At 41.8% G+C, this 12,771-nt stretch overlaps 1 protein-coding gene across 1 annotated transcript in view; it reads left to right on the top strand.

Annotated features, from left to right (window-relative positions):
- The first annotated feature begins 613 nt into the window (after positions 1–613).
- LOC124594247 (brachyurin-like) overlaps positions 614–12,771 on the top strand; it is a 30,462-nt gene continuing 18,304 nt past the window's right edge. Inside the window, exons 1-4 of the mRNA XM_047132610.1 lie at positions 614–658; positions 5,330–5,429; positions 9,252–9,402; positions 10,759–10,937. Of these exons, the coding sequence (XP_046988566.1) occupies positions 614–658; positions 5,330–5,429; positions 9,252–9,402; positions 10,759–10,937 (475 nt within the window). The remainder of the gene's footprint in view (positions 659–5,329; positions 5,430–9,251; positions 9,403–10,758; positions 10,938–12,771) is intronic.

Here is a 12,771-nt window from a genome sequence, read left to right as displayed (position 1 = left end):
TTTGAAATGTGTCCATATCCTTCCGTAAGTTGTAAATAGGGTGCCAAAAGTTTTGTTTTTCAGTGTCCATTTCGTATCGAAAGAATCGTTTTGTCGACGCCCTAGCAGGCATTGCAAAAGAAATTCTGCGTGATGACAGTTGCAGAGATGAAGATAACAAAAACTTAAAACTGCATCTTCTTAGCCCTCACCTTTGTTTAAGTTTTTTTTTTAAATGGACACTGTCTGTGTAAATAATTGGCTGCTTATATGTTTCACTCGTCACATTCAGACACTGCACCTGCTCAGTATTGATTATAAGGTTACTGCCTTACTGTTTACGTCCTTGCAACTCAAAGGAATTTCTCTATTACAATGTACAGTTCTAATTTTGGTAAGCGAGGTATATTGTGCATGACTGTCACCAAATGAGTTAGTTTCAGCTACTGGAAATCGCCTCATTCGATTAAAGACACTTGGTTCCGTTATCGGACGGATGACTTTGTGTATATGTATCAGATTTCTTTTATCGAGTATGGATGTGGAATTTACCAAGGTCAGGCTACATGTGATGCCCGAAGCTTCTGACTGTATAAAACCGCTACACATCGCGTCTTTCGCACTGGTGCCCACAATGAGGTGCGCTTTAATTGTCATTCTGTTTCTGGCTTCTGCGTTGGTGAGTATCAAGTAAAATACCTTGATCCTAGCCATTTTTTAAGTTGTAACAAAAAGCTAATGGTAAGTGGATATTGTTTCATGGGCAGCATAATTTTACAGGAAACTGTTATCTCATAGCCCACTGCTGTTATGGATAAAAAGCACTGAGTTCGAAACTAATTTAGTTGTCGCTCAAGTGCCAGTAACTCGAATACAGCCACTTACAGTAGATCCTTAAAGGAAGAGGCACATTGTAGCTATTTTTTTTAAATTCCATCATTTTGAAACTATATGAAAATATTTACTACCAAGATTGTTGCACTCTGACCCTTACTACTAACGGACCTTACTAGACGCAATTCATACAGATTATTTCCGTCGCTGCAATTTATTGTTCGATGTACAAAATTGTTAAGGCTTTGGTGCCCACTTGTTGAGAAACTGCCTGTCGGCTCCTGTCTCGCGTTCTTCTTTGTCTGATGATTTTTCTGACGATTCGCCAGCGCGAGTGGCTGGCATTGTCAGAGCTTCACTCTCCATTGCTGGTCGTGGACTGGAGTCGAGCTTGCTGCCGCAGATTGCATGTACCTTGCGTACCAACATTCAAGGGCTTTTCTGTGGTCATTTCTAGTGTGGTTCTCCTCTTACTATGGCCGTTCAATACAGTACAGGAGTACGGGGTCTGTTCACTTTGAGGCTTTCTTTGTTCTTATTGAAGCTATCCTCATGCTTGTGTATTTCTATAGCTTCTCTGAACAAGTAGGTGCGATAGCTCTTCTCTACAGCCAGAAGTTTCATGTGAGCGAATTTTACTGTGTGGTCGGCCTCACACAGCGCGTGCTCTGCCACGGCCGATTTCTCCACCTGTTCCAACCTGAAATGCCGCTTATATTCTGTGATGCATTACAGTCATAAGTGGAACGGACGAAAAAGAATCGACGTACAGTGCCGGCTGAGAGACTTGTGGAGGTTGTTTAGCCACTTAATCTGAAAGTTTTTGTGCGTTATATTTCGAGTGTGTTTAGTGTGGTGCCACGATTCTCTTGTATGATGGTGCGAGAAGGGCTAGGGCACATAGGGGCTAGGGCACATAGCCCACCATTATCCAAATGCACGAAGGGGGCCGTCAAATTTAACGTCACCATAAAGAATCCCATATGGACTCATTTTATGTTAGGTATCGAATTTACTCCATGCAAATGACGTAAAATGGTGATCATGAACTTTATGGCACTACTGGTGAAAAAACGGCACTGAAAATTCACCTAGAATTCGGACCACCTATTTCCCACTCGAGCACTACCGCACAAGCATGCGTCAAAGATCTCATCTACGGAAGCGGTATCACGTACGTAACTGTCGCTAACTGCTTCTTATAATTAACTTGGAGGGTAAAGTGTTGTTCCTGGATGATACTGTACTTGGGAACACATGATGATCCCAGGTCGGAGTTTCGATCAAGTGGCTGATTCTAGAACCACATGAATGAATCCGCACTGGAACCAGCAATAAGCAGTTTCCAGCATTTTCGACAGTTTTTGTTGTTGTGAGAGATGAGGCTGTGTTTGTGGAGAGTTCGTGTCACGAGTAGTACGCATTTGAATGCTATATAATATATTAAAGCTATTTAGAAGTTGCTGTTAACTCGTCAGTGATAGCCGTTTATCGAGAGCAAAATTCAGTATACTTTGAAAATGTAACCTAACTTCTTGGAGGCTTGGAGACTCGAACTCTGGACCTTTGCGTTTGGTGAGCAAGTGCTTTACGACTAAGCTACAGAAGGACGACTCAGGAGCTGTTCTCACGGTCTTATGTCCACCAGAAGTGCTAGTATTGCAAGTTTTTCAGAAGTGCTTCTTTGACGTTTGGAAGTTTGGAGACGAGGTACTGACGGAAGTAAACCTGTGATGACAGGTCCTGAATCTGGCTTTGGTAGCTCAGTCCGTAGAGCACTTGCCCACGAAAGACAAAGGTTCAAAGTTCGGGTCTAATGTCTTGAAAACTGAACTTTGTATGGATTTCTATTTTAAAATGTTTTTAACTTGTACCTCATTTTGATAATACTTCTTAGTTTGATTTCAGGTATTGATTATTGGTGTGCAATCAAGAAGTAATGTAATGAATACAATATTAGATGTAGAACTAACAAGATTTTCTCGACTGTAGCATTTTTAAATTATGATAGAGTATTTGCTCCTAAGTACATGAACATGGTGTACCTTGAAACAGTTTTTCGAGTTTGGAAACACCCTAGTCTTTGGGAGTAATTTTTGTAAATTCAGAAAAACTTTGCAGCGCACATAAAGCGAATCTTATACTTTCAAAATGGAACAAAATAAATGTATTGAACATCTTTTATAAGACTCGCTAGAGGCGAAAGTTTGAAAAGTGCTCCAAGGCACAACACTCTCCCCTATTATGTTGTGACTTTTATTCGTTTTTGCTTTGCACAGACTTAGAAGTTTCCTATTGAACACAATGTCAAAAGACAACTCTGTAAAAGGACGACAGGAATGTTGTTGTTGTTGTGGTCTTCAGTCCTGAGACTGGTTTGATGCAGCTCTCCATGCTACTCTATCCTGTGCAAGCTTCTTCATCTCCCAGTACCTACTGCAACCTACATCCCCTGAATCTGCTTAGTGTATTCACCTCTTGGTCTCCCACTACGATTTTTACCCTCCACACTGCCCTCCAATACTAAATTGGTGATCCCTTGATGCCTCAGAACATGTCCTACCAACCGATAACCTTCTACTGGTCAAGTTGTGCCACAAGCTTCTCTTCTCCCCAATCCTATTCAATACTTCCTCATTAGTTATGTGATCTACCCATCTAATCTTCAGCATTCTTCTGTAGCACCACATTTCGAAAGCTTCTATTCTCTTCGTGTCCAAACTATTTACCGTCCATGTTTCACTTCCATACATGGCTATCGGAATATCGGAGTACAATGATTAGCAATGGAATAAAAGGTAGCTGCTTGTTAGAGAGATAACACTTGCGACACCTAGTCTGCAATTAATCACCGTGATGTTAGATTATTTCATGCTGACAGTCCCCATATAAGCTACGAAAGACACTGTATCATACCTTATTAACGCACACTATATTAACTCAGTTGTATGGATGTTGTGCGTTCAGTGGCCTATATGATAGGTGATAAATTGAGCACAGAGTAGCTACTCATTTTCAATTCACTGTTGGGTAGCTACAATCCATTCCATTCATGATCATTTGTAGCTACGTTTCGCCAAACATACTGTCCGTACCAGTACCATGGCTAATCTAACTTCAAGTGAGAACAACGTTGCCACAGAAACAATGGCAATGGCACCGAAGTCATGGACTGACAAGCGTTGTACATTTGGAATTTTACCAGTGGCATGGTGATCGCGTATCAGAGAACATACAAGATATTGGACCGCTGGTGCTATAAAAGTCAGGGATCACTTGCTAGTATCCTCGTAGAGGAAATAAATGCAGAGGTTTAAATTAAACGTCCACAGTCGATCCTGATAGGTAAGATATGCAAGATTCTACTGTTGAATATGTTCACGTCCGGCAGCCTTACTGACAGTTGCATATTCATCAATATATCACTTCAGCACACTGGACGCAACAATATTTACCATTGCGAGAACATTACTTGACTCCAGTACTATTAAACACACTATGAAACATGAGGATTTTGTTTTAAGAAAAAGAAAGAAACTTCACGACATCGACGTTATTGTAACAGTAGCTTGAATCGTCATAGACAGTTGAGTTACTTAACTGGGGCGTTGTGTGGAAATTTACTACGTAAACGAGATCGAAGATTGTTTTACGCCACATGTCCTAAAGGAGGATGACAAGTATATGAGGAACCGTCCTTCCGAATCCAAGTTCAACATGTTAATTACTTCGTCGCTATCGTGAGTGAATGTGCTCATTTTGAGCTGTACTCGAATATGGTAGACGTCAGTCCGATGGCTAGCCGACCGCTGTGACCGAGCGGTTCTAGGCGCTTCAGTCCGGAACCACGCTGCTGCTACGGTCGCAGGATCGAATCCTGCCTCGGGCATGGATGTGTGTGATGTCCTTAGGTTGGTTAGGTTTACGTAGTTCTAGCCTAGGGGACTGATGACCTTAGATATTAAGTTCCATAGTGCTTAGAGCTATTTGAACCATCCGATGGTTACAAATCGAGGTGCTTTACCAATTTTTCTGAACTCTTGAGGATTTCGGAGCCATATTAAACTACTAGCAATCCTGTAACCTGGCCACGATCACAGGCGCTTGCTTTCAGATCGGCCATCAGTAAAGTAATCAGTATTTCAGACCAGATACAAACGATGAACAGTACGTAAGCTACTTAATAGCGGGATCCCTTAATATTTAGTGGTACAAATCAACAAACTGACGGCGTTAGAATGCAATACATCACGAATATTGATATCAGTAGTCTCCAGGATTTCACTATCCACGTCTTTTCTTTTTTTTTAAGCGGGTTCAAGTGGGAGCGTAGACGAGAATATCCTGACAGTGGTGTTCTTTATGAAGCACTGTTTGCTCCTAACCGTTCTCGAAGAGTTGCTGACCATCTCCTACAAGCCATACTTGTGGTAGCAGCGGCCATATAATATGTAAGTCACGTCTAGGGACAAGACGGTTACGTATGTCCTGTGCTGACCACTGACTTCTCCTCCAGGCAGCGGACCTGCGGCGGTCCGGCAGGCTTCGCTCCCCGCCCCGCCTCAGGAAGCTGCCGCGTACGCCGCCTTCTCCCCCTGCAACCAGGAGGATCCCTGGTAAGTATATCATAGAACACAAATCAGTGAGTATATCTTTACAAGTAATCTGATAAGTCGGGCAACCACCGTGAAAGAACTTGCGCATAATGTGACGGACAATCAAAGCAATTAAAATCAAAGATGATAAAACAGTCTATATTAAACTGAGTGAAAGTCCAAATCCGCATTACCTGTTTACTGTGCGTTTCCCTGTATGACGACCGGTTTCGTACCCTGGAGGCGTAACTTGAGGTCAAATCTGGGTATAGAATGAAACGACATAAATAAAAGCGCTATTAATCAACATAACCTACCGAACAAGGTAATACCTCATGTGCTATGACTTCCAAGGTGCAAGTGCGTATAAAAACATGGCTTAACCGACAGATAGGCATCCGATACGAACCGTAGATAATCAGTAAAACATCTGCAAAACTCTGTCGAAACACGAGCCTGGACAGCACATGACAATCCACATCTGACAGAATAAAACAGTCGTCAAAATCCTTGGGAGAAACAAAGAACTAAAAGACAAACAATCCTTGGGAGTCGTCAACGTACTAAAATATATTGGCCGGCGTCAAATAGAACTGCACGGTTGCCAATATATTTTAGTACGTTGACGACTCCTAAGGATTCTTCTGAGCGGTGAGAAATCATTTATGGGCTGCCACAAGGCTCTATACAAGGTCCACAATTGTTTCTCATATATGAAAATGGCCTCCTCTCTAATTACAACAATGAGAAATGATTGTTTTAGCGGATGACACTACTATTGTAATTAATAGAAACATAAGCCCCCAGCAACAAAAGAAATGATAAGTAATGATCCTGACAGTAGTACTAAGTGGTTTTCTGCGAATGATCTCACTCTCAATTTCAGAAAAACAGAACATACTGAGTTTTGCACATCTAGAGGTAATGCAGCGATTATAAGTATAACGCATGGTCAGTAATTAATAACTACTGAGGAAACTGCAAAAAAATTTTTCTCCATACGAGGGATTAAAATTTAAACGGGAAACACAGATTTTGGAACTTCTGAAACAACCTAGTTCATTCACGTTTGCGCTTCGAAACGTTGCAATTCCTGAGGAGGAGACACTTCAGTATGTTGACACACTTCGCACATTTTCAATAACGTCTTAAGGAATAATGTCTTGTGGTAACATATATTTAAGGAAAAAAGACGTCATTGCTCAAAAACGTGCTGTAAGAATAATAAAAATGATACATGATGCTTTTTCGCAATGTCAAGGTATTCTGTTGAGGGTGGGTGAACTCGGAGGCTACTGTAAACTCTAACAATATTACTGCAGACAGGGGGCTGTTTTGCATCGTCATGTCTGTTAGCAACACTGGTCATGTCCACCTTCTCTGCTACTCTCCAGTAAAGTTCAAGTACGTCATCGCGGCTGAGACGATAACCATGCTCGGCCATAATATGTACCCAGTTACATACTGTACCTCAAAAGTTGACGTGAGGTCATTCCATTACTTGCCATGTTATACAACATCAAACTACGAAGGATGATAAAACTAAAAAGTTAATTTTTCCAAACCGTGGATCAGTGACCAAAAGAAGTTAGAACTTGCAAACCAAAGTTCAGGTCCAATATAAAAAAAAAAAAAGTTATACCTCACGCTGACTTCAAGTACGAACGTGAACTACAGATGGGGCTCAAAAAATTTCACAAACATGCAGGTTCTAGCCGATAGGTGATGCTAGTGTCCGGGGCGTAGTCTTCTGATTTCTTCTCCCTTCATACTTATAAAAAGACAGACAGTCTTTAAATTACAGTCATTCTAAGTCAAATTATAAAATACGATTTAAATGAGTGTAGTCTCAAATTCGTAAACTTTGTTTTTAAATGGCGGCACTTAGTCCATCTGGAGTTCATCTGAACTTGACAATAAGTATTCATTGAATCTGCTACACTATAATATCTTACACAACAGCCGCATGAACTTATGCATAAAGTACATTATCCATTAACATGATGTTCCAATTATAAAATTGGTGCTTGCTGCTATTATTACGCGTGTTCGATGAAAAGAGAACTTTTAGATTTTTTATCTTGTGAAGATTGACGCTGTATAACAAACGCCTGTCGCTATTCACGTTCCTTTGATCTTTGCTGCCGATAACTGATGATAGCAGTAGACGGAGCAATGTGATAAACAAAGACATTTATTAAGCGAACTAGCCGTTTTCATCCAGAAAATATTCACAATAATTGCGGACTCATACAGGAAACTAATTTTCTTTATTAATAAGTAGAAAAAAAGCCCCGGGAGTAGACAACATTCCATTAGAACTACTGACAGCCTTGGGAGAGCCAGTCCTGACAAAACTCTACCATCTGGTGAGCAAGATATATGAGACAGGCGAAATACCCTCAGACTTCTAGAAGAATATAATAATTCCAATCCCAAAGAAAGCAGGTGTTGACAGATGCGAAAATTACCCATCAGTTTAATAAGCCACGGCTGCAAAATACTAACGCGCATTCTTTGCAGAAGAATGGAAAAACTAGTAGAAACCAACCTCGGGGAAGATCAGTTTGGATTCCGTAGAAATATTGGAACACGTGAGGCAATACTGACCCTACGACTTATCTTAGAAGCTAGATTAAGGAAAGGCAAACCTACGTTTCTAGCATTTGTAGACTTAGAGAAAGCTTTTGACAATGTTGACCGGAATACTCTCTTTCAAATTATGGAGGTGGTAGGAGTAAAATACAGGGAGCTAAAGGCTATTTACAATTTGTACAGAAACCAGATGGCAGTTATAAGAGTCGAGGGAAACGAAAGGGAAGCAGTGGTTGGGAATGGAGTGAGACAGAGTTGTAGCCTCTCCCCAGTATCATTCAATCTGTATATTGAGCAAGCAGTGAAGGAAATAAAAGAAAAATTTGGAGTAGGTATTAAAATACATGGAGAAGAAATAAAAACTTTGAGGTTCGCCGATGACATTGTAATTCTGTCAGAGACAGCGAAGGACTTGGAAGACCAGTTGAACGGAATGGATAGTGCCTTGAAAGGAGGATATAAGATGAACATCAACAAAAGCAAAACGAGGATAATGGAATGTAGTCGAATTAAGTCGGGTGATGCTGAGGGTATTAGATTAGGAAATAAGACACTTAAAGTAGTAAAGGAGTTTTGCTATTTGGGGAGCAAAATAACTGATAATGGCCGAAGTAGAGAGGATATAAAATGTATACTGGCAAAGGCAAGGAAAGGGTTTCTGAAGAAGAGAAATTTGTTAACATCGAGATTTAAGTGTCAGGAAGTCATTTCTGAAAGTATTTGTATGGAGTGTAGCCATGTATGGAAGCGAAACATGGACGATAAATCGTTTGGACAAGAAGAGAATAGAAGCTTTTGAAATGTGGTGCTACAGAAGAATGCTGAAGATTAGATGGGTAGATCACATAACTAATGAGGAGGTATTGAATAGGATTGTGGAGAAGGTTGTGGCCCAACTTGACTAGAATTAGGGATCGGTTGGTAGGACATGTTCTGAGGCATCAAGGGGTCACCAATTTAGTACTGGAGGGCAGCGTGGAGGGTAAAAATCGTAGAGGGAGACCAAGAGATGAATACACTAATCAGATTCAGAAGGATGTAGGTTGCAATAGTTACTGGGAGATGAAGAAGCTTGTACAGGATAGAGTAGCATGGAGAGCTGGATCAAATCAGTCTCAGGACTGAAGACCACAACAACAACAACAAGTTCGACTGTTTGTCCAGCACATTGTTTTAATGCGCTAGAAAATTTCACAGCGGCTGCAGCCTGCAGGGTTAATTCTCTATCAGATGGCTTTCTTCCCGCAGCGTCTGTAGATGACCGCATCGTGCAAGGGTCGCTGGCGGCGGAGGGCCAATTCCCGTACCAGGCGGGCCTCATGATCGACACCTCCGGCTTCTGCGGCGGCTCCCTCATCTCCACCACCGCCGTCCTCACGGCTGCGCACTGCGTCGAAGCGTCAGTATATAAGAATTGCAGCAATAATGATATGTATATAAGTAAAAGAAATTATTATAGTTACCAAAGTACGAAGTAAATAATAGTATTCCCCGATTGCGCTTATTCAACAATAGCCTCAAAAATATCTTACCTTTCAGACAGCTTTCTTTCAAAAGTAGCAAACATTTAGGTAATATTTCCCTTAAGAGACCACATACCTTACGAGATAGTGCTGAGGTTTCTGTTATTGGACTAATAAACTGAGGAAGCTGGGATTTGCAGAATATGTCGGTATGTCTCCTTCTATAGTGTGAGCAAAATAACACTGGCGTGGAAAATGTTTACAATGAAACTAACTCTTGCTTCAACTCTTTTTCGGGATAGTTCTGGTTTCTATTCGCCACAAAGTCCGATTCGCGTCATTTAGCCACCACGTTTTGCGAGGCAGACTTCATTGTTTCACGTAGACAGTTCCTCACAAGTTATCCGCCAACTGCTCTCCGCACAACACTCGACAATAAACAAGCACTGCTTTATCGAAAACATCATTTTGTGTTGCACTCAACTGGTCACTCACTCAGACGCAATGACACAGCGAGGTTCTTAGGACAGAGCATTTGGGAGAATCGTATTAACAGTAGCAAATTCCGTGTGAGCCTTTTAAATATTTTACGGACCAGTTTTATTTTGCACACTCTGTACAAGCCCTGCATCAGTTTCCTATGTCACCATTACGAGTTATTCCAGTGCCAACACAACTTTAGATGCTATTTCACTCACGATTAATTGGGCGTTGTAGAGAAATGCGCATTTCAGGCTCATCTCCTCGCGATATTTCGACTGTTATTCAGGCTCTATTTGGTCAGTTCCTCTCTTCGACATGTAAATGCGTCCGAGGTTCCTTGATGAACTACAGTCGGAATGATGCAATGGATATTTCCCCAAAGAAGCGCTACAAAAGCCAGTACTGCAGCACGATAGGCAGTAAATTTGACACTCTAAACCATCGTTTTGTACACATAATTTCTTGTCAGACACGCATTTTGGATTTAAAAAATGATCTTTGTAAATGAAAATATCGGATTCCCGGCTATCTTATGGACCCAGCAGCTGCTCTAGACGCCTGAAAGGGCGCCGCAGACGTATACACCGAGTTAAAAGTAATTGGAGCGTTTGGAACAATACCAATCGAAGCTTTAACATCGTGGGAATACATGATCTTTTTGATCACGATGATAAACTTCCTACGGGTCACAGGCCTGAACGAGTCTGTTTTCTCGCACTCTTTCTATCTTCCGAAGCCAGGCTGCATAGTGTCTGATTAGAGATGGTGACGTTAAACATGCCTAATCCGCCGCCCGCGCCTTGTTGCAGCGGTTCGTTCTTCACGGTGCTACTCGGGGGCTTGGAGCGGCTGCCCACGTCTGGAGACAACAGCCAGTCGTTCTACACCTACGACGCCGTCATGAACGACGCCTACTACACTACAGACGACGGCGCCGCCTTCAACGACGTCGGCCTCATCTTGTGGTCCGATCCCATCACAATCACCGGTGAGTGTCTTCATTGAAATGTCATCTATGTTTGCGAGGTGCGATTCAGATATACTTAGCCCGCATCTCGTGGTCGTGCGGTAGCGTTCTCGCTTCCCACGCCCGGGTTCGATTCCCGGCGGGGTCAGGGATTTTCTCTGCCTCGTGATGGCTGGGTGTTGTGTGCTGTCCTTAGGTTAGTTAGGTTTGAGTAGTTCTATGTTCTAGGGGACTTATGACCACAGCAGTTGAGTCCCATAGTGCTTAGAGCCATTTGAACCATTCAGATATACTTACATACTTCTGTTCCAAGTATGGACACGGCTTCCAAGTCCAGATTTTACGTAGCAATATCTGTGGAATTAGCATATAGATACTTGGAACAACAGCTTAGAAATTTTCTTTCAATCAAGCGTTGTCTCCACAGTCACGTGGTTATGGTACACAGTAAGAATCGCCTGTAAGCCCCCTGAAGATTTTGAATGCCACCTCATTGCTAATACAGATAGCTCCCGTTAAAAGTATAATCGACTTTGTACACCTGAATCCCATCGGCAATGAACGCTGCTTAAAAGTTTAAAGAGATAATCACAAGGGTGGTCTAGTTGTTTGCGACAAGTGTCACGAAGCTAGGAAGAACTGAAGAGCCACCGTTATTTTTCAAGCTTTTTTCACTGAGTTGAATTGTATGCCCGACTCTCTGTTCTTATAAATTAGTGCCGCCATGGCATTTCGAGATGCCGACCTGATACACCAAAGTTATAATAACACAAAAAACTTTGTGCTAGGACTTGTGACACATAGAAACTATCGATTTATGAAACTTTGAAGTATTTTCGTGAGCGACCTTCTTACGTTTTTACTTTCTGGTCCAATATTCTTTGGACTTCCTTGGAGAAATTTAAACATTAATTGCGAATACTAGGAATCATGCTCCACGCCAAAGGTGCAAGCAATACTGTTTTCTGTCATGACTAAGCACTGTGGCCTGGTTACCTGTAGAATCCGTAGGAAATGACCCAAGCTGTCAGATGTAGCTCTTATCTGAAGGTGGAATGTACTCTAAATGTGTATTCTTTCCCTACTTAATGTCAGCACACTTCCAAGCTACCGAAACTATATAGAACCACGTATTATAGTACACGGCCTATTAGTCATATAAATTAGCCGTATGGTATTGACTCTTTATTAGGCAGTGTATCCACATTTTTCAACCCACAAAGCATTTCAACTTTGCTGTCACCATCAGATAAATCTGTAAAAGCAGGTGAAACATGTGTAATATTAAAGTTTAGGTCTTACTGGGAAATGTAAATGAACAGCTTGGTACGAAAGTCTAGTCTGACGTTGGCGACTTGCACAGTGTACTACGCTCAATTCATAGGTATTCCTACCCTATGGTCCCCATTTTCGTACACTGCACCGCAAATTGTTCCGTCTGCGGAACAGCTGTCTGCTCCATTACGTGAAGATATATCGGCATTTGGAAATGAAGACAGAAGAGATGCCTCCAGTCCTGCTAACTTCTGACTACAGGAAACCTTCTACTTTAACAGATCAGCGCACGAGTTTCCCATCAAGTGACTACGTATCTGCTACAAATACGACACGAACTAAGAAGCGTATAGCATATGTTTGTTGTTAGATGAAGGAATAAAATACTTGTTCAAAAAAAATGGTTCAAATGGCTCTGAGCACTATGGGACTCAACTGCTGAGGTCATTAGTCCCCTAGAACTTAGAACTAGTTAAACCTAACTAACCTAAGGACATCACAAACATCCATGCCCGAGGCAGGATTCGAACCTGCGACCGTAGCGGTCTTGCGGTTCCAGACTGCAGCGCCTTTAACCGCA

The sequence above is a fragment of the Schistocerca americana genome, chromosome 2 (genome assembly GCF_021461395.2).
Source record: "Schistocerca americana isolate TAMUIC-IGC-003095 chromosome 2, iqSchAmer2.1, whole genome shotgun sequence".
Taxonomy (NCBI): domain Eukaryota; kingdom Metazoa; phylum Arthropoda; class Insecta; order Orthoptera; family Acrididae; genus Schistocerca; species Schistocerca americana.
Note: the sequence above shows the minus strand (reverse complement) of the source record. Positions and strands in the feature narration are given on the sequence as shown.